Source organism: Eutrigla gurnardus (assembly GCF_963514095.1).
Source record: "Eutrigla gurnardus genome assembly, chromosome: 6".
In the NCBI taxonomy this organism is placed as follows: domain Eukaryota; kingdom Metazoa; phylum Chordata; class Actinopteri; order Perciformes; family Triglidae; genus Eutrigla; species Eutrigla gurnardus.
Genome location: NC_139920.1, coordinates 13,866,158 through 13,887,825, shown reverse-complemented (window position 1 = coordinate 13,887,825; position 21,668 = coordinate 13,866,158). Strand labels below are relative to the sequence as shown.

The window sequence follows — 21,668 nt, the reverse complement described above, 5'->3', positions numbered from 1 at the left end:
GCTCCAGCTTTGTGTGTTTCCAGTAGGTTAGTTACATTCCAGCCGATGAACAATTAGGAGCTAACTAACTAATAACTCCTGCACCAATGCTGCTATGTCACACCACTGCTGAGCCGCTTCAACGTCACTGTGTGAACTCAGTGTGTGTGCGTAATGTGCCGCTTGTGTTCATTGCAGACTCGCCCTTTTGCCTCTACAGCACAACGTGTTTGACAGTTTTTGGCTGGGTCGAATACAGTGTTGTGTCAGTTCTTCTCAGAAAGAAACTCCCTTTCAAATCATGAAACAGAAACCAGCACCCATTTTTTATTTGTATGATAGTCTGATGAAAGAAACCAATATAATAATGAAGAATGTTATGGTTTGGACTGTGTGTGTGTGTGTGTGTGTGTGTAAGACAGTGTAAATGGGTGTGTTTATGATGATATTGACATGGACCCGTTCTGATGTAACAGGAGTTAATATTCAGATCAAACAGACTCTTAGATTATGTCTGGAGAGAATTTGTTGGCAGCTCAAGGCTTGTGTCTGAATGTGTTTGTGTGTGTGTGTGTGTGTGTGTGTGTGTGTGTGTGTGTGTGTGTGTGTGTGTGTGTGTGTGTGTGTGTGTGTGTAGCTAAGCAGGATATTCCAACACATCTGCACTTGAACATGGAAAACAAACTTCTTTTTCATCACATCTGAAATAGCACCTTGTACGTGTCTTCCTCCGACCGTTTGTGGGAAATGTGGTTATCACGGTGCATAAACCGACCACCACATTTAAATCTGTGTTTGTTCATGCCTCTGATCTTCTCTTTGATCCACAAAAGTGTGATGTGATTTCTGAACTTCTGAGCAACGATGATCGAAGCGTAAAAGAACTCTCAGTCGCTCAGCTTCTTCTAATGTGGAGTAACATGCGTGCAGCCTGTAAATTAGATTATCTATGTTTGGATAGATTGTGCGAGCATTATTTTTAAAACCTGTCACCTGCTCCGCTGGGTCTAACAGTGTTTGATCTCTTTGTGTGTGTGTGTGTGTGTGTGTGTGTGTGTGTGTGTGTGTGTAGAGTACAGTCGTTTCGAGGCAAAGATCCATGACCTGAGGGAACAGATGATGACCAGCAGTGTCAGCTCCAGCTCCACGTCGCTCCGCTCCACACAGAAACGCACACTTTACGTCAGGTAAACCACACACAGCAGTCGGAAATGGCTGATCTAGTGTCCTTCGGTGTGACACAACTAATCTGAGTCTTATCTCTGCTGTCTGCTCCATGTCTTGAGTCAGTGTGTGTGTGTGTGTGTGTGTGTGTGTGTGTGTGTGTGTTTGATGCTGAAAGGGAGGTTATCACATTTAAAATCACAAACGGATTGTCTGGCAATTGGCAAATACTGTGGGGCACACAAAGACAAACACATCCATCGCCTGTCAGCTCTTAAATTTCCTTCTTGTGTGTGTGTTTGCGTGATCCTCTGTCCTCCCGTCCTTGCCTGTCCTGGCTGTTCAGTCCTCTCTGAATCACCCTGTTCATCCTGAGTGTTCTCTGCCGAGCCCAGAAGCAGTGTCAATCCTGATCCAACAGCACTTTTAAGGCTCTTTTCTTCACAAGAATCCCAGCATTTGAAATATTGATTAACCGTTAGATCGCTGGGTCCAGATAAGTCACGTTGGAGCTCTCTGGAGATCAATACCATAGAAAGCAAAGACGGGAAAAGCAACACAAATGATGACAAGCGTGATTAAATCACTGGTTAGGAGACACAGAATCATTAAGTGAAAATGATTTCAACATGTTATCAAAGCAAACAACAACAGCAGAGGAAACAACCTCCATGTCTGAAAAGTGAAACCAGTGCCTTGAACTTGCATTCTTGCTCATAGCCAGCAGGGGGCGACTCCATTGGATGCAAAACAGTTTATCTTATAGAAGTCCATGAGAAAATGACACTACTACTTATTTGATTTATTGACTCACTAAACATGTAGTAAATATGAGTTTATGTTCTCAATTGCTACTTCCAAGTCTTCTTCAATACAGCATGATGTTCGTTGAGTAAATCATGGTCCCATTCAAAGTAAAATAGACGATAAAGCAGAGTTTGCCTCAGGGCGTTGCTATGACGTTATCTGGAGAGTTGTCCGTGTTTTTCATCTTAAAATTGCAATTGTTTCACAGTTTTCAGTCAAAGGAAGGGAAGTTAATTGTAGCATTATGCCTAAATAATCCCAACACCTAAAAAAGCCAAGATGGCAGCAACCAAACAGGCAAACACGAGGCTTCAAAAGAGAAGTCCAGTGAGTGAAGTCACGCTTACTACGTCTACTTCTTTTATACAGTCTATGGGCACAATCCGTTTTTACACAAACACACTGCTGGAGTTGTGAGAGGTGTTAAAGCTTTAACAACAGCAGCTTGTGTACTGACCCAGAGGAGGGTTACATTGTTTAGGATGACATCTAATTGAATCCTCACTGAACTTTGACAATCTATCAATTAGAAACACAAAGCTCTAAATTCTATGGGCGAAAACCAGATTAAGATGCTGCCATGCAGCATGCAAAGTGGACCGCATAGCAGTAAACTGTGAAGTGTCTTAGCCATGAAACCTGAACTGGCTGTTCATTGTGACAGGCACTGTGCTGGTAACGTCACTTTATTTTTGACAAATGAGCACCAAAACATTCAACATTGTTTGTCTATCTGGTCCAAAAATATAAAGCTCAGAGGAAACTACAGCTGACAAGTGCTGCACACGAAAGGAACATCTGACCTGAACTATGTGCAAGTGGCCTGGAAGGAAAAGGCAGCAGCTGGAACAGACGCACCTTGAACTACTCCTACTTGACGTTCAGCCCTCTGGGAGCTGTAGTCCAACAAGTGTTGGGAAACATGCCCATTTATTGGTTTTGAATTGAATACGTGAAGTGTGATTCTAGTTTTAATTTAGTTTCTTAGCGGGTGTTAAAGTGAATGCCAGTAGACCCACATGGCCTTGTAAGGACCTTCTTGCCAAACCCACCGTTTAAACAAATGATCTTGTTTGTGAACTGTAGATTCAATAGAGAAATACAAGGAAACATGACATTGCAGCTGCTTGCCGTCACCCTTATTAAATCTTTTAAGCAGTCACCCATAGGCATGACTGGCATTAGCATAAATTAAGTGCGCACCCACTGTTTTTACTTGGTTTTGGCTAAAAGTAAGAACAAACAGCCTGTCCACTGCTCATTTGATTACATCAGAAGAAGCCTGCATAAGCATGTTTACACATTGATTGCTTTGACATGCTAAAAGCATTAGAGTTAATGGTGCAATAATAATTAACTTGAAGTTTGTCTAGCTATAATTATCAATTGTCGGCAAAAGGAGGAAGATTATAGTTGATGTTTTAAAGCAATTTTAACAATTGTACACAGATATCTAATATGTTTTGGTGCAAACAGCAATCTTTCCAAGGTTGACTCCGTTCAGAGAGCAGTTACAGGCACAACGATTTGACAGAAAAATGAGGAAAACGCAATCAATGTCACATGGAAAGAAGAGCAACTGTTGTTTTTTCTTTTCCTTTTTCCCTTTTTTTTTCTTACAAAACTGCTTTAATGGCACCAAACCAGCAGGGTTAGAAAAAACAAAATGAAAGTCAGCTCTATTGATTCTTCCACATGAAATGTTGAGATTAAAATCATTTTGCAGTGAGTTCCACAGAAGGACAGCAGCCTGCATAAAGGTAACTTTGCTTAATTCAATCCTGAACAAACATATAATTACGTGAATGAAATGTGCTGCAACGCTGCAAAGTGATCCAGTCTGTGTCACTGTAGTGTTTAAAGTTAAATATCAGCATACTAAAATGCTCACACAGGTACAATGTTCACTACGTTTACAAACGTTCATAATTAGCCTTAAATACATCACCTACACAGGGTTTTGCAGGTATTTTGGTATTGATGATATTAAAATTCTAACTTGATGAGAATGCCAGAGGAAAGGTTAAGTGAATATAATTCATCCTGACGGGACCATGGTTCTCTGTACAAATGTCTATGCCTGCCCCTTCAATAGATTTTTCACTACATTGGCATCTCTTGAGCCGTGCTGCAAACGGAGCACGCTGTGCTTGACTGTATAATTGTAGATTTAATAAGGAAATATGCATGTGTCAGACATTTATCATGACATCGCCTGTGAGTTAATCAGTTTACATGATGAATTTTAATGAAGACGTTTCTCCAAGTCTAAAAAAAAAAAACAGGCCAGGATCATTTCAAGGTTGTATAAAATAATGCAGTACAATACAACCTACATGATAAATCACTGTCATACGGGAAATTCCTGTATCTGGTTACTGCAGATAAATGACCAATCAGCATCAGATATTGAAAAGGAGCGCTCAGACTGGAAGCTGATTGGTGGAGGTGAGGGTGTCGGTGCGTGACAGATTGGTGGTGTCTGGTGCTGTGGGCTGCTGTGTGTGTGTGTGTGTTCATGCATGTACATATAGCGTGTGTGTGTGTGTGTGTGTGTGTGGTTTATAGTGGGGTGTTTGAAATATATGCATAATGGGGAAGAAGACTAACCTTTTCTCAGAGGAAATGTCACTGAATCAAGGTGACGTATGAACGACTATCCTTTGTTTGAAACGTGTGTGTGTGTGTGGGGGGGGGGGGGGGGTCCTCCCCTCTTCTAATGGTATTGTATTATAGCTGTAAAAATACTGCCCAAAGATCCACTGTAAAGGCAGGGATAGCCACAAAGTAATGATAAGACAGGATAACGTGTATATTGGATCTGTGATTAGTTAAGTGCTAAATCTGATATGTCATTATATTCTATGAGGATTTGATCAGGATTGGATTTTACTAGAAAAATGATGCATTGATTTGGGTTTGAGAGCTGAGGCTTAGACTCACTGGGAAATGAAACTAATCTCTGCTGTACTTCGATGCTCACGGATATTTGCTTCTTGAATCTTATGGTTTTAAATTGCTCATGGGGTTTTTAAAGAAGTTATTTGAATGTGGTCTGACTTTTATTCCATGAATGTATTGTATTTGATCAAGTTTCTAGTACGATAATAGCAAATATTAAACATGCTTTATAAATAAAAGAACAGTTACCTAATAACTTTATATTAGTCCTCACAGTTTTGTATTAGACAGCACTATAGTACGGTCTCATTCTAGTGAAATTCACATGTGAACTAAAGTGCAAGTGTGCAGTAATCTTTTTAAAAGTTGAACCGCAATGCAGTTTGGACTATAGTTGCTGGCTGTGCAAAAAAAAAAACAATACTATATTGTTTAAAATGTACACAGCACTCTCAATTGGAAAAGGTGTAAAATATGAGCCGTGTTTCTGTTACGCTCTGCTGGTATTCCTGTGTGTTCTCTCACACGAGTAATTAGATTTCACAGGTTCTCTCACAGGAATTAAAACTGAGAGCTGGTAATTGATTTACAGTTGTATTTACATGTGACCTTAATAAAATAATAAAAAAAAAACGACATCAGTGTAAAAAAGAAGGTTCTATAATTAAAAAAGAAGGTTTTTTTAATTATAATGGGAGTCCCGTGATGTTGTTATGAAATGGTAAAGTCTGGTTCAACGATACATTGAACTATCACAGACAACCACTGTTTGTTTCCTGTTTTCAACAGTCAGCATTGTTTGTTTAACTACGATCATCCCATCACCTTAACTGCGTGGTTATTATTGATGCCATAATGATGAAGCTCCCCAAACCATAATCATTATAACGAAAACTGTGACCATTCCCTAAACCTACCCAAGTCATGTTTTTCTACCTTTACTTCATTATGTTGCCGCATCATAACACAGCTATTTGTTTTCCAGCTGTGATTTGTAAATGCTGCTGATTGTCAGATGTGTCGTAGAGGACGTGGACAAAAAGCGTGCTTTGTTGTTTAGTTTGGTGGATTTGGCCCCTTTCCCCCCCTATAATAAGTACCAAATAAAAATGCCCCCCCCAGCAAACTTTCGAGAAATGATTGGGAAATAATATACCTGCAAAATAAACTGTTAGCATTTGGTGCCTGGTGGTCCAACAACAACAAGGTCACATTTTAGCCAGTTACATTTATAATGTCCCATGTGGAGGTCTTACTTTTCTCATCTTTAATCAAACATCAATAAAACATGAGGTGGTGTTTTTTTTTGTGCTGAAGTATTTCTCTCTGTTATACCTCACTGTTTGAATTTCTCTCTCACTTTCTCCTTCCCTGTCTGTGTTCTGTTTTATTGATGAAGGCAGAAGGGACTTTAGGGGATGCCGGTTATTTCAGCTCTAGTTCCTTTGCACACGCACACACCTACACACACACGCACACACATGCACACACACACACACACACACACACACGCACGCACACACATACACACACACACATTGCTGGCCTACTTTCCCAGGTCTTTTCCCTCTGGACGGGTTTGGAACTCTGGTCACCGCTCAGACACACACAAATGCACATAAACAGACTGACATGCACTTAGATAAATGTGTACAACTACACACACCCACACACACACACACACACACACACACACACACACACACACGCACACACACACACTCACACACAGACAAGGTCATACATATAAAACTAGTGGATACTAGGAATGCAGTCCTTGGCTGTTTTTGCTTTTATTTACTACGACATATTTGATATTTGTCTGTCTTGTTTTGTCAGTTTATTTTATGTAAGTGTTTAGTTGTCAATAGTTGTGAGAAATGTGAAACGCATCAGGACAAATGTGTTTTTTCTAAATAGTAATAAAGAAAAATGGTATTGTGAGCCACCAATCCGTCTGTCTCCGTCCCCTCCTGCAGACTGTGTTGTCACACTCCAGTTGTATTTCGACTATAGATGTATAATACATTGTTTGTTCCTCTTTCTGTCTGCAGAGCGTTGTTTGATTATGACGGAAGTGCGTCCGATCTGAACGCACCCAATCAGGCCCTTCCATTTCATTTCGGGGATGTCCTCCATGTGAGCAGCGCCGGCGAAGAGGAGTGGTGGCCCGCCCGCCACCTCAGCCCCCCGCCGCCAAACTGCCCTGATGTCGGAGTCATCCCCAGCCGCAGGAGGTCAGAGTTCAAAGGGGCTTTGAATGGGAGTGGGCAGCTCTTGTTTTAGAAGTCTGTGAGCTAGTGTAGGCAGTCTCTTTCTGTTTCACCGGCTCCTTCTCCTTTTCTATTCCTTTCATCCTCTTCCTCGTTCTGTGCTACTCATCCTCTTCTCCTCCTGTCCTTCACCTGCTCCTCCTCCTTTATGAACCCCACCCACCCCTCCTCTACTCCCCCTCCGCTCCTACTCTCCTTCTTGTTATTCTTCCTTCTCCTTCTCTCTCCTCCTCGTCCCTTCTCCCCTTCTGTTTCACCTTTACCTCTTCTTCTCCTTACCTTCTCTCATCCCCTATATTTATTCTCTCCTCCTCTTCTTCTTCCCTCTGCTCCTCCTCCCCTGCCTCCTCCATCTCCTCCTCTCCTCCTCCTCTTTGTCCAATCCAGGACCAGCTCTCAGTGATGTTGGGACTTTGGTTTTCAGTCGATGTCGGTGTGTCATTTTGCTTCTGACTCATAACACAAACATCATTACTGTGTAGAATCTGCTGAAGGTTTCTGTGGTGGTAACTCCTTCCTCTCACCTCCTCCTTGTTCCCCATTCGAGGAGGTGACAGACGGATGTTGATAGATTCCCGAGGTGGGAAGGGCAGATCTCAATTTAGTCCGTCTGCGACACAGAGAGAGGTGTCGAGGGTGGAGGGGATGTGGGAAGTGACGGAGTAATAGGATGACAGTGAATAAGTAATAAAGAGGGATGAGTGGGAGTGAGCGAGGGGAAACTTGGGAGGGATGGATGTACAGATTGTCACACAGGGGTGTAGATGGGGGTATTAATAGATTGCAGTGTTAGAATAGAGGCTGGTGCATTAGGGGTAATAGAATAACTGAGTTACAGAAGGTATTAGAAGAAGATAGATAGATAAAGAAGATATTAGAGTGTGGCCACTAGAGGGATATTAGAAAAGGAGGATATCAGAGGTCTTAAAGCTGTGGAAGGATGATGTTGATCAATTATTGATTATTACATGATGATTATTGTTATTTTGATAAAGCCTGTTTAATCATCCTCAACCTCGACCCTCTTATCTCCCTCACGTCCCTCCTTCTCAAGTAAAATGACGAGAGAGAAGGAAAATGAGAAAGGAGAAACAAATACAGCTAATGATGTGAACATGCTCACAGGAAGGTGTTGTTGGCTTTTAAAGTCTTTCCAAGCTGATCGCTAGCCTGCAGTCTAACGCTGTTGCTTTAGTTATTATTGTAATTTCGGCTGTGGACCTCAGTGCTGCTGCTCTGTTTTCAGTGACAGTTGTTTGGCTGTTTACGGTCATTAGGAGGCTAAAAGCTGAATCCTTACAGACACATACTGGCTTTTCAAGCTCGTATATAAAATGAAGCATCTACAAAGAAACAGGTCCCTGAGCTGAGACGATGGAGATTCAACTTATTTGAAAGGGTTGAATGTGATCACCAGCAGGAAATGGCCCTCTGCAGGTAGTGACAAATCTAAATTTAAACTAACAGACAAAACTGTCTCCCAAGCAGGATGGAGCAGACCCTCTATAAGGAGAGAGTGTATTTCTACTCTGACACTAAAGTATTTCAGTTTTTTTCAGTCTGCTTTTTATGGTCACGTTACATAATATCTAGTAATTTTAAGTCCACAAAATGCAATCAGCTTTGATTACTATTCAAAATCCCATAATCTCATAGTGCTTCTTACAGACAAGCTAGATAAAAAAAATATATACATATATAATAAGCTATAAAATTACTTTTTGAATATAGGGATATTTTGGCATTGTGTGTATATTTTTTGGATGTGAGATTTGTCGTTCTCATATAAAAAAACTGCATTGTCAATTAAGTTTGTAGGGAAATGTATTTTCTCCCAGATATCTATTTTATCTGCGATGGACTGGGTGTACCCTGCCTTCGCCCAATGACAGCTGGGATCGGCTCCAGCCCCCCCGCGACCCTGAATACTGGATAAGCGGTAGAAAATGGATGGATGGATGGATATCTATTTTATCTGCGATGGACTGGGTGTACCCTGCCTTCGCCCAATGATAGCTGGGATCGGCTCCAGCCCCCCACGACCCTGAATACAGGATAAGCGGTAGACAATGGATGGATATCTATTTTATAGGTATCACAAATACAATATTTCTAATGAAGTCCACATAGGTGGGGACATCATACAAGAGAAACTGCAAATTACTGCAGACAATTTTTTTCTGTGGCAAACACGTTTATGATACTGAAGTTTTGTTCAGCAGGATAATCCTCTCCAATGAACACCACTTTAACTGTAGGCTATAAACGCAAAAGTTCAAACATTCATGAGAGAGCCATAAACATTGAACAAAAAGTACACATTTTTATGTTAACCACAGACCATATTTCAGGCATTTAACCAAAAACCCATTCAAAAGAGTCACTTTGAAATGAGGGAAGAGCAAAAATGCTGACTCATTTCCTGATTTGAGGACCCATTCCTGTAGGAGAACCGGGTTGGACTGTGAGATCAGAGGTTTGACCTTCCAGTGTGTGCCTGTATTATGGGGGATTACTTTACTGTGAACAATCACTGTTGTGGAGGCAGTGTTTTGCAATGGATGCAATTTATTATGTCTAACATGCCCGAAGAAAGTCCCAAGATTGATGCTTGATTTGTTTCCATTTCTGAAATTTTCTTCACAGCCAGTCTCTCCCTGTACTTTTCACCGATCCATCTCCTGTGCAAAAGAACATTTTTATACTGAAAAAACAGAGATGATTGAATGTAAATTGAAGTTAGCTTCATGTCATTATATTTGCTTCGCTCCATCTCACAGGGCGGAGAAAAAGGAGCGGTCGAGGTTAAAGACGGTCAGAGTGACGAGGTCCCAGGACAGATCGGTGAGTAGCAACCTGATTTATAAACCTTAAATGATGTTTGTTTCTTTACGAAGGTCACATCTTAGAGTCAACGTCATGTTCAATACTCAAATGAGTTATTGGCATTAGAAGAAGAGATGAAGTCAGAAGAAATAACCATCCAACCTTTTTGTCTACGTTTCAGGCCAAGCAACAGAAAATAGATATAAAACGCCAAATAAGTTCAATATTTACACAATAAAACAATGTAACATTATGAGAAATTAAAAAACACAATGACTCAGAATGACCTAAATGGATTATAGAAGAATTGAAACAATATAACATGTTGAAATCATATGGAAAGATGGTTGAAAGAAAAGGTACATGCAGGTGTTTTATGTATCAAAACAGAATAATGAAGCAACGAATAAAGCAAAAGGTAAAGTCAAATAAAAAGTAAAGAAGATGAAAGAATAGATTTACAGTGTGGATCTAAAAGCAGCTCCATGTTCTGCTAACAACACGCTGGCCCCAGTTCATATAATATTATTATGATATTAATCCACCTAATGCTGTAGATCTACAGAGAGGGAATGCAAACAGGTATACTGTCGGTGAGTATTATTAATTTTTGTTGTGACCTCAACTTGAGAATCAACTTCATGAATAAGCTGTTTTTAAAAAGATATTTTAGAGAGACCAATAGAGATATAGGTAAATGGATACTTGTTGATGATCATTAAATATTAAATATTATTAAATGAGTCAACCAGTCACTCATTAAGATCTTTGTTGAGTAGGAAAATGACTCTAAAACTCCAAAAATAATGTCACAAATATTTTCCTTTTGATAGCAGTAATTTTAAATATTTTGCAGTTGAATCAACAACTTGACGAGTCGAGCAACTCCTGTGACTCCAAAGTCTTCTGTCAGTGACAGCCACACCAGTTGTTACTAAGAAAAGTGTAGGCGGGTTCAACTAATTACAAACCAATTAAAAGTGCAGAAAGCTTTTTGTTACTTTGATATTTGTGATTTAGAAAGTTTTCCTTCCTGAGCTCAAAGGCGAGGCGAGACTTTAATCACACTTCACACAGCGTGATGATGAGAGCCGACGCACGCGTCTCACACAAGCTATTGATATCACTGTGTTGTCAGCTCGCACTGTTTTCCTCACACTGTTTGAATCAGCAAGTCTGCAATCAGCAACTCTGCACGGTGAAGAGCTGATAATTAAAAATTATCACACACACACACACACACACACACACACATCCCCTGGCTTCGTGCTTTGAGAAAGTCTGCAAATTAGTCCTGCTCACTCAAACTGTGTGAGACGAATAGAGAACCCATGAGCTTTCAAATAGGTCTTCTGCTGATAACAGTCAAGATGCTGTTATGATCATCTTCGCTATGATGATTAATGCTCTCTCTCTCTCTCTCTCTCTCTCTCTCTCTCTCTCTCTCTCTCTCTCTCTCTCTCTCTCTCTCTCTCTCTCTCTCTCTCTCTTCTGCAGGATCAGGATGATAAAGGTAGGTAGTCTCTTCATCAGTGACACCTGCTGGTCACTATATGTAACTTCAGCTTCTTAGCACACCAGACTGACACACTACTATACCGTCCACCTCCACCCTCATCTCTACCTCTTGAATCCTCCTTCAAACTCCTCCTCCTCATAAATCCTGCTTTGCAACGGAGGAAGAGAAATGGACATCAAAGTTGATGTGTTTCTACACATTTTTAACAAAAAGCCTGCATAACCAAGTGGAAGTGCAGAGTTAGAACCGAGTGGCATCTCGGAGGAAGGGGGTCTAATGAAAAAACAGGGTTCAGTTGCATTATGGGACCTGTGCTGCTTTGTGCCACATACTGTAGGGCTTCGCTTGGGATCGTGTGATCCATGCTGGGATAGGCTCCGGCCTCTTGCTCACCTGAACAGCAGGAGCGAGTATAGAAAACGGATGGATGGAATGATGTGTTTATAAGTGGTTGTCTGAAATAGAAACAATGTAAGTCTCTGTCTGTTTGTCTGACTCTGTGTGTGTTTGTGTGTGTGTGTGTATGTTGCTGACTCTGAACTGTCTTGTCCTTCCAGAGCTGGTAACCTCTGGCACCAGCGATAGTGAGAGTAGTTCCTGTAAGTCTAGACCCTCCTCTTTCTTTCTTTCTTTCTTTCTTTCTTTCTTTCTTTCTTTCTTTCTTTCTCTCTCTTCCTTCTTTCTTTCTTTCTTTCTTCCTTCTTTGCTAATTCTTGTACAACGGTTGTGTTATTTGTGTGTCTGTGTGTGTGTTTCTCTGTGTGTGCATGTTGGAGTGTGTTTTTTGTTGTGATTGTTATTTTCTTATGTGCATGTGTGTGTGTGTGTGTGTGTGTGCATGTGTGTGTGTGTGTGTGTGTGTGCGTGCCTTTCTCTGCTTCTCCTGCTTTTCCAGAGCTGTTGAAGAAGTTTAGTCCAAAAGTAGAAAAGGGTCAGATGTGTTCTGTTGTCAATAATCCCCCGGCTGTGCCTCTAAATGTGTTCGTCATTTCTCTTTGTCCGATCAGCTGGCCAGGAGGAGATCTTGCTCACCTACCAACCTGTCATGCAGCAGGAAGGTCAGTGCTTAACTTCACATCATCAGTTTTATTTTAGTTTCTCAAGGTTTTGTTTTAGTTTTATGTTATTCACTTTTGGTAAGTAACTGGAGTAACGAAATATCCACAAATGATTATTATTATGCAATATATTTATTCATTAATATATATTTTTATTTTCCAGTGTTGGCATTGTTTAACTCAACATACTGTGCCTCTTTGAGTGTGCTGACATGGTTCTGTTTGTCATATCCCAGTTAATTACACGCGGCCAGTCATCGTGCTTGGACCAATGAAAGATCGGATCAACGATGACCTCATCTCTGAGTTCCCTGACAAGTTTGGCTCCTGCGTCCCACGTGAGTGTCTTAAGCCTACACGGACAGCTGTTTATACTGTCTGCTTGGAGGACACATTACACACATGTAGCGAAGTGGCTGCAAAGCTAAATCTGATATCTATAAAGAGAACTGGATACAGTGTTGCCCCGTTTGTTCCCATGGAAGTTGCTCAGTGTCACATGAAGCAATTAAAGTTAAACTTAATTCACCATCTTTTCCGTTATCTACTGTTTGTTCGTTTGTATTTTCTTCATGCATATATATGTGTGTGTGTGTGTGTGCATGTGGGTGCCTGTATTCTTAAACAGTAGCTGAATGTGTGTTAACTCTATGATCCTCAGACACAACGCGGCCGCGGCGAGACTACGAGGTGGACGGCAGAGATTACCACTTCATGTCCTCCAGGGAGCTCATGGAGCAAGAGATCCAGGAACACAAGTTCATAGAGGCTGGACAGTATAACAACCATCTGTATGGAACCAGCATACAGTCGGTGAAAGAAGTGGCAGACAAGGTGAGTTTGATGACGGACTATGAGTTGACAGCGATACCATACAAAGGACAGAACAGAAACAAGTCTGTCTCTTTCTCAGGGTAAACACTGTATACTGGATGTATCAGGGAATGCGATCAAGCGCCTCCAGTTGGCAGGCCTCCATCCCATCGCTGTCTTCATCAGACCACGCAATGTCGACAACATCCTGTAAGTAACGTACATGTTCACACCACAAATACAACATGAACAACATCCTGTGTTTGAGTTGAGTAGTCACACCACAGGGTCCATTTAGTTACTTGTTCTTAAGCTTCTACCATAACACACGTTTCTCATCAGTGGGTAGGAGCATGTGATTAGTTTAGTTGTCATGGAAATGGAGATCTTCACATCCTCCTTTAAAGCACTTGTAGAATCTCTCTTCCATGTTGGCTTGAAAGTTGAGCTTTAAAGTTGATTGTTTACAAAAACAGTCTCAGCAGGAAGTCCGTATGATAGCTTGTTTTGGAGCTTTCAGCCATATCACACAGTCAAGTTCAACTTTTCAGCACAACAAAATCCAAAAGGTTCTCCGAGGAATGAACATCTAGGCTCCTATCTGCTGATCAGGACAATGACACGTGGTTGAAAGCTCCGGAAGCTAAATGGACAGCCTTGCTTCTACAATAGCAAGCAACATCCTGTACATAAGTGTAAATACATGACAAATAAAATGAAGTTCTGCAATCACAAATAAATTAATAACTGACAGTTAATAATTTAAATTATGAAGTTTTATGTATCAGTTCATCTTGAGATTATGGCACTAGAGATCCCTGCCATCATACAAGATATTTGTTTTGTTTTATTTTTCATTTTTATTACTTTTATTTTAACATTTGTCTCAAACAAGCATCTTGGCCAGTGGAATATTCTCATTCACTCACCACACTGTATTGGTGCAGTTCCCGTGTCATTAAAGTGAATTATCGCAATACAACTTGACCACTGTTCAACTTCACAATAAGCTCAAGAACATTTCTGAGGGTTTACTTTCATGTAAAATATGTTTTAAATGTGTGTTTATTCTGTACTTTAATATTTGTCTCTGCAGAGAGATGAACAAGCGTTTCACTGAGGAGCAGGCGAGGAAAACCTTCGACAGAGCTATCAAACTGGAGCAGGAGTTCACAGAATTCTTCACCGGTTAGTTACCAGCACACAAACACCATAGACCCTTAATGTTCTGAGGAATAGAACTTAGTTTCATGAGGTACAATTGATACGACATCTTAGGGAAAATGCTCTCTTGATAGTGGAGAGTTAGATGAGATGATTGATACTCTCTTGCAATTACTTTTTTGAGTCTTTGTGTCACAGTGAGACAACTTGTAGAGATGCTGCACAGAAGTCCTGGACGGGCAGGTGTACGGTTGTTTGTTAAGAAATAGTCACAGCAGGTAGCAAGATATAAGATGTTGGTGAGCTTCTGAGGTGTTGGTAGGCAGGTTTGCTTTGGACAAAGGCAGGCTAGATGTTTCTAGTCTCAGCTAATCACCTCCTGGATGTAGCTCTATCCTTCACTCACAGAAATATCAATCATCTTGTCTATACATTTTCTCATACGTAAGACATTTCGTTTGGTTCAAACGTGGCTGTACTTCTCGGTCTTGAGCCGACAGATTCATTACTTTATTTTCCCATATAGGAGAACAGACGTACACAAACACACACTCAAATACACAGATGTTGCCCTTTAAAGGTTACTCCTTCTTTAATGGAGATTTAGATTTAAGTCCCTATTTGAACACACAGTTACCATGGTAATATGTTTTGTTAGAGGTTTTTCTTAGATAGTAATATCTCTCTCTCTCTCTGTCTGCAGCTATAGTCCATGGCTCGACTCTGGAGGAAGTGTATTCGCTGGTGAAGCAGATCATTGAGGAGCAGTCTGGTCCGTACATCTGGGTGCCCACCAAGGAGCGACTCTGAATAAAAACACGCATACTCAACGATCATACACATCACTCTTTCAACACTTCCTCTACTTTTCTATTATCAGCCTGGTTCCTTTCTCTCTCTCTTTCTCTCTCTGTACACACACGTTGCTACACACACACAGATTTACTCAAGCACACAAAGTCGAACAAGTCGGGGACTATCTCGGACTGCTACTTCCTGAAGTGGGAGGGGCTAATGTCTGTTCATGAGCCTATTTGTGGATCTTCCTACAGCTCAGTTCCTTAATGTTTAAGGAGGTGGTTCAAATCAAGGCGACATGTACCATTATCTGATTTGATTTCATTATTGTTCTTCTTATTGTTGTTGTCGTTGTTGTTTTCATATTAACAAAGGGTAATGCATTCATGTATGGGTTTGTAATGATAATATTGTCACCAAGAGGCAGACTTTTGCACGCTGTAGCTTTAAGAGCATGTTTTTGGGACAAAATATTTATCTCCTTCTCACACTGTTTGTCTTTCCTCATGGCATTGCTCCCGTTGTCTTTTTCTATCTTTCTCTCATATCCCTTCACTTCTTCCTCCTTTCCACTTTAAGCTGCAGACTTTAGATACGAGGTGAAAACTTGATAATGTTTCCCAGATTTTTGGTATCAAAGGCCAAAATGAATCGAGTGTACAATTAACTGTTTAGAGACATAGCAAGAAAATGATGATATGATGATTTAGAATCAATAAAACATGGAGACTCATAGAGTTTGGAGCCCTGAGCCTGTATCTCTCAAATATCTGAAAGTTAATCCTCAACAGTAAAGATGAAGACACATTTATCAAGAGTCTTGCTCCTATTGACAGTGAAGTGGAGGAGAATCTTTTCAGAGCAGTTTACAAGTGATCATTTACCAAACATCTGTCCTGTTCATTGTTTTTAAAATGCTTTAGTTTTACCCATTTATGTGTTATTTTGACCATACCTTTTTAATTGTTAAAAAACACATTTTATTTTTGTCAAATTATCAACATTTCCAGTAAAAATAATGTGAAATTAACAAAAAATGGTATATATATTTATAATGCATAGATACAAATATGAATTAAAAGTGGGCTGGAATAGAAACAGAAAAACAACACCAAGCAGGAAATCCATCCTGCACTTTGTAGAGAAAACCGATATTGAGAGTAATTTATTGCCACATTGATGACTGCAGATGCATGGAGAGTGATTGCAAACAGAATCAATGACGGCTTTATTGTTGTTTTTGTTTGCACCCTGATAAACACAGGAAACCCTCAGAAGAAAGAGTAGTGGAGAAATGTAGGTTTAAAAGTTCCAATCCAATGCAAATAATGGGCTAAAACTTAAAAAAAATGGGCTCCAAACTGAATTTAAAATTTGCCTTAGCTAATATTCCTCATCATCACTGATTATATTTTGTACAATCCCTCTAAAACACATTTAAGAGGGTAAAAGCAAAGGATTACTTTTTTATAAACACAGGCCCAGAACCTCCGTTTAAACAACTTGTGCCTCCCCTCTTCCTCCTCTCTGTCTCATGTCTTCACCTCTCTCCTCCACATATACAATGTGACATTAGTCAAGCGCTCCAGCATCAAACGGTGTATCATCTTCTTCATCAACTCTATCATGGCGTTCATAATCATCAGCATCATTGTATAAGCTTTCCTTACTGTAGTTGCACTAATGAGGGCTGGTTTCTTAAAAGCATCTTAGCATGACATAATTGATCCCGTCCCGGTGTTTCTGGTATTTGGATGTGCGATGCACTCATCAGCTATCAGTGATCGTTATGCTGGTTATGAAAGAGCTAACGAGGTCGGGGGAACTCGTTATGGTCATTTGCTGTATGTCATGCTCTTGTTGCGTAGTTAGACATCAGGTGAACAGTTTATTTTTCATGCTGGAATTATAAGTTGGAGTCCCAGTGTACATGACTAACACCTGAAACTAGCGCCACACAGCACTCCACGATACAGGCACATGGTGGACAACCAAAGCGTTGTATTCTTACCTGTTATCCAGGTATCATCAAAGGGGTTTCATGATCCCACAGATGTTTAAACTCTGCCCTAAAGATCCTGCTTAAAACGTTTTGATTTTGAAGCATTGTTTCCTGCTTTTTAGGCGTTAATGCTCTATTGATCGTGAAGTCTGGACACCCATGGGTGACTCACATCTTGCCTTTGGTTTCGCATCGTAACACCGGCAGTCGGTGGCTGGATCAACTCTGAACTTCTGATTGTTTAAAGGAAAGCTCAGGGCTCCTTTTAATCTACTGATCAACAAAAAAGAAAAGTAGTCACAGTCCGTGGAAATAAACAATTTAAATGTTGGTTTAGCCTTGAGCAAACTTTGATCTTTTCTGGGCATCTGTGAGATCATGAAAAAAGACCCTTTGAAGACTCTGCAACAGGTAAGATGATTACGATTTGAAAGTGACTATAATCAATATTTTTATAACAGTGTATCAAATGACAATGTGAACAGATAATTATCAGCTCCCCGCTGCTTTACAGAACTATAATGCATTTCAGTTCATTGTTTAGCTGCTGAACCACAGCTTTACCATTTTAGTTCACTCTCATGGCTCTCATAGTGACGTTTTTGGCCGCAGCAGGCAGCTGTTTTCAGTGAAAAAGCTTTAAATCTCACACTTTGCTTCGCACCAAACAGCAGACAGACAAAGTTAGAGGCTAACAGGCAATTGTAGTGGAGCTTTTAGCAGCTAAAGTGTCAGATATTTTCCTCAGGAGTAGGTGGAGGCCAAAAACAGAGCTAAAAGAGAGAATGGCACGAATGGCAATGAACTAAGACATGACAGTAATCGTTGTTATGCGTAACATGAAATACCAAGATGCTTTTGGTAACAGCCCCTGTATGGACCTTGTCAGCCACCCAATTCCTATCTCCACACCCAACCCTCGAGGCGACTCCTCCAAGCTGACTGGAGACCAGAGACGTACAGAAAGACCGTCCTGTCAACAGAGTAGCGCTTAGACCCAAATTATAAATAGCTTTGATCACATGTGTTTATAAAAGCTTTAATATTTCCTCACAGAATGTCCGGCTAAATGATTTCTTTCCATCTATAATACTTCATGATTCCAGTAAACCAGTGGTGTTGTCAGTTGACAGAAGCGGACTCTCTGTGTGACTCTGGCTGTGTGTTTTAGCCAGGGGAACATGCCACTGTCTGTAAGGATAAAGCACCGATGCAAAGAATCTATTAAAAAGATGGATCTATATCTAACATTATAATATTTATCCCTGCTCTTACTGCCTATTTTGGTACATGAAAAATAAAAGTCTTTATTGACATTTACTGCAATCCCTTGACCGATGACCTGAGATGATTATTATTTTTGCATTGTGGAATGTGAATGAATGTGTATATGATAAAACTGTAAATATGAGTATATTTTTTCTTTACTTTCACCTCCACTGCAGGTTTTTGTAGTCTTTTGATGTATATGGCTCCCTTTAGCAGAGACACACAGCTTCTTGTCTGGGAAGGTGAAGCATCTTCTGACTGAATCTTTAAAAAAATGACTACTCTGCGAAGCTTTGAGCAAAATGCAAACATCAACATTTTAACATCCCCACAAAGACACTGCTAACAAGTTGAAGGTTAGCATGTATAATGTTGACCAAATATTTGCAAAATAGCACAATGCACAAAGTACAGCTAAGGCTGATGGGAATGCCATTACTTGTGTAAGTATTTGGTCCAAAACCAAAATATTGGACACATAAATATTGACCTGATGTTGGTAGAAGAAAATACAGAGGATCATCAAAGGTACAATAATTCATCCTAATAGGACCATGGACGCTTGTACCAAATTGCATAGCAATCCATCCAACAAGGCCCAAGTTTTTGCAACATTGCATCACTGAAAACTAGAAATGTCAACCTCATGGTGACGCCAGAGGAAAACTCAGACGAGTCAAAGTAATTAGGATTCATCCTTTGAGGACCAGGAATATCTGTACAAGATTTCATGGCAATCCATCACATATTTAGGGATATTTCTGAAACATGAAAACATGAACATCACATCAACATGAACATCAATGTCATCGAAGTTTAGGATTTAATTCTAAGAATGGTTTGTCAGTTTTCTAAGTTTGATATCCACTATTTAGCCACTATATAGGTTAGTCCGTAACCTATATAGTGTGTCCTACATTTACAAGATAGACTCTCTCATACATAACACTCACTCACAGTTAATCAGTCACTGTGCTGCTGCAGAGCCAACACTTTGGTTACGTGAATGAGGTCACACCTGACAGCTACGTGAAAAAGAAGACCTCATGTTGGCCATGAAATTCATTAACCAGATGCTACTGGTTTAAATAGCTTCACTTGTTTCAGCTTAAAAATGACAGGAATGAATTTACATTTTTAGAGTAATCAAAAGAATACAATTACATTATAATAACAATATAGTAACATTTCTTAGTTTTATTACCAGAAAATATCAACTGCAATCAATCGGTTAATGGGTTTCCTTGAAATAACTAAATTATTTGTATTAATTATGAAGAAAAAAGAAATGTCAGCGGAGTAATCTCTACATATAAGCAGTAGTACATTATACTACTGAAACTGCATTATGGTATGCTGAATTGTGTGCTTGCTTTTAAACAAATTCATATTTTTTCATGAAGCTTGACCTGCCGAGGACTGAGTTAGAGTCCGGGTTACACATAAAAAGAAAAGTAAACCAAGTGAATAGATATGTTCCCTCTAATTAGTAGCACATTACATCTTTCTAGGAAAAGAGAGAGGGGAAATTCTTCAGAAATTACATAAAAAGGCCAAAAATGTATCTTTAGATATTAAACAAGTAATAGCTTGAAGGTTAAGGTTTTGAGAGGAAGTGATTTGCCTGATTTCAAGGTGTTTGAGTTCTCCTTAATTGTACAAAATATAAATCTCTGAAGTCAATTCCCAAATATCTCGATCCATAATCATCTTCAAAGATTTCACTTCCAGCTCCCATCTCACCTTATTTAAATGCATCAGGTCCAAAGTTGACAGTATCAATTGCCTTGAGTTCATCCGGTCCTCCTCGGGTAAAAGCCGTCCTAATCTGGTATAGGAGCTTCATTTCCTGCAGTAAACAGAATGAAAGGAGATATAAATCATTATTGACAAGAAATCAACCTCAGGATGTGAAGATAACACTCCTGTTGTTAAAAAAACTGCAAACCTTATAATCTTTGGAGGCTTCTGTAGGCTATGTGACATTAAGTGGAGCTCAGCTCATTATGAAACACATGAGGGACAGTAAGATCTGCCGCTTCAACATTTACATGCAAATAAAAAGTTAACAATTCAGATTTGACAGTAGATTTTCAGGTGACCAGTTTGATGAGAAGATAGCTAAACTGAAAATAGTTTCAGTTTGTTGGTGAACTCAGTGACATCCTCAATACATCACCATGGGTCTTGTGAGAGCAGCATAAATGTAACCTGACCCAAATAATAAATCAAATTTAACAATCACTTTAACTCCAGCTGTAACCGTTGGAGGGGAACACCTAATGTCATGTTTTAAAATTGCATTGTCTATTATTTTTCGATTTATTCCATTTTCAGGTATTAAGCAGAGCTGACTTGTATTGCCTGCATCATTCATTTTTATAACTTTTACTCTTGTCATTCATGCTTTGGAATGATCAGGGCAATTACATATATTAATGGAAAGGCTGCTTTCCTGTGTTTCACTAGAAATATTTTATTACGATAATCCTGCATAATTTAATACAAAGCAGCCACTCGCTACACCTAGACTCTGGAATTAATTGTCAATATATTGATATACTGTGAGGCAGTAACGATGCATTGTAATTTGTAATCCATCATACATTATTGTTTAAAATCACATGATTTAAAGTAACTAGTCTATAGCCATCATATACATTTGTGGAGTGTACTTAAAGTATTTCCAATTAACTTAGAAATACTTGAGTATACCCCGCGTTACTTCAGTACAGTGTGTGAGCACATTTAATTAGTTACATTCCACCACTAGGAATACATTTTGGACGAGGATGACATTCCTGGCCCCAACCCCAATTCTAACCCAGCACATGACTGGAGGGCAGGCATCTTGGCTCCCTGAACCGCCAGCACACCCACTTGATGGTCAAAAGACCAAAACGGAATAACTGACTTCATCTAAATAAATAAAAACAAACTTTAAGACTGAAAGTCAGAAACAAGGTTAAAGTCAGCAATGGAAGCAGGTAAACAGGCTCCTTGTTTCTGTGTTCGTCTCGGCGGGTAGAGTAGTGAGTCAGTGACCAACGGCCTCGTTGTGTTGGCCGGATTCCCTCCTTTCCTTTTCCCATCAG

At 39.9% G+C, this 21,668-nt stretch overlaps 1 protein-coding gene across 6 annotated transcripts in view; it reads left to right on the top strand.

Moving 5' to 3' along the window:
- The window catches only part of LOC311014239 (discs large homolog 1-like protein), a 91,821-nt gene extending 73,201 nt beyond the window's left edge, over nucleotides 1-18,620 (top strand). For 5 of the 6 annotated variants that reach the window (XM_084010710.1, XM_084010711.1, XM_084010715.1 and 2 more), the window contains 11 exons: nucleotides 1,052-1,166; nucleotides 6,906-7,088; nucleotides 9,905-9,968; nucleotides 11,448-11,463; nucleotides 12,027-12,068; nucleotides 12,477-12,527; nucleotides 12,764-12,865; nucleotides 13,189-13,361; nucleotides 13,441-13,550; nucleotides 14,437-14,528; nucleotides 15,208-18,620. In XM_084010710.1, coding sequence (XP_083866836.1) covers nucleotides 1,052-1,166; nucleotides 6,906-7,088; nucleotides 9,905-9,968; nucleotides 11,448-11,463; nucleotides 12,027-12,068; nucleotides 12,477-12,527; nucleotides 12,764-12,865; nucleotides 13,189-13,361; nucleotides 13,441-13,550; nucleotides 14,437-14,528; nucleotides 15,208-15,314 — 1,055 coding nt within the window. In that variant the 3' untranslated portion in view covers nucleotides 15,315-18,620. The remainder of the gene's footprint in view (nucleotides 1-1,051; nucleotides 1,167-6,905; nucleotides 7,089-9,904; nucleotides 9,969-11,447; nucleotides 11,464-12,026; nucleotides 12,069-12,476; nucleotides 12,528-12,763; nucleotides 12,866-13,188; nucleotides 13,362-13,440; nucleotides 13,551-14,436; nucleotides 14,529-15,207) is intronic. The other variant, XM_084010712.1, reaches the window with a different exon arrangement.
- The last annotated feature ends 3,048 nt before the right edge of the window (nucleotides 18,621-21,668 follow it).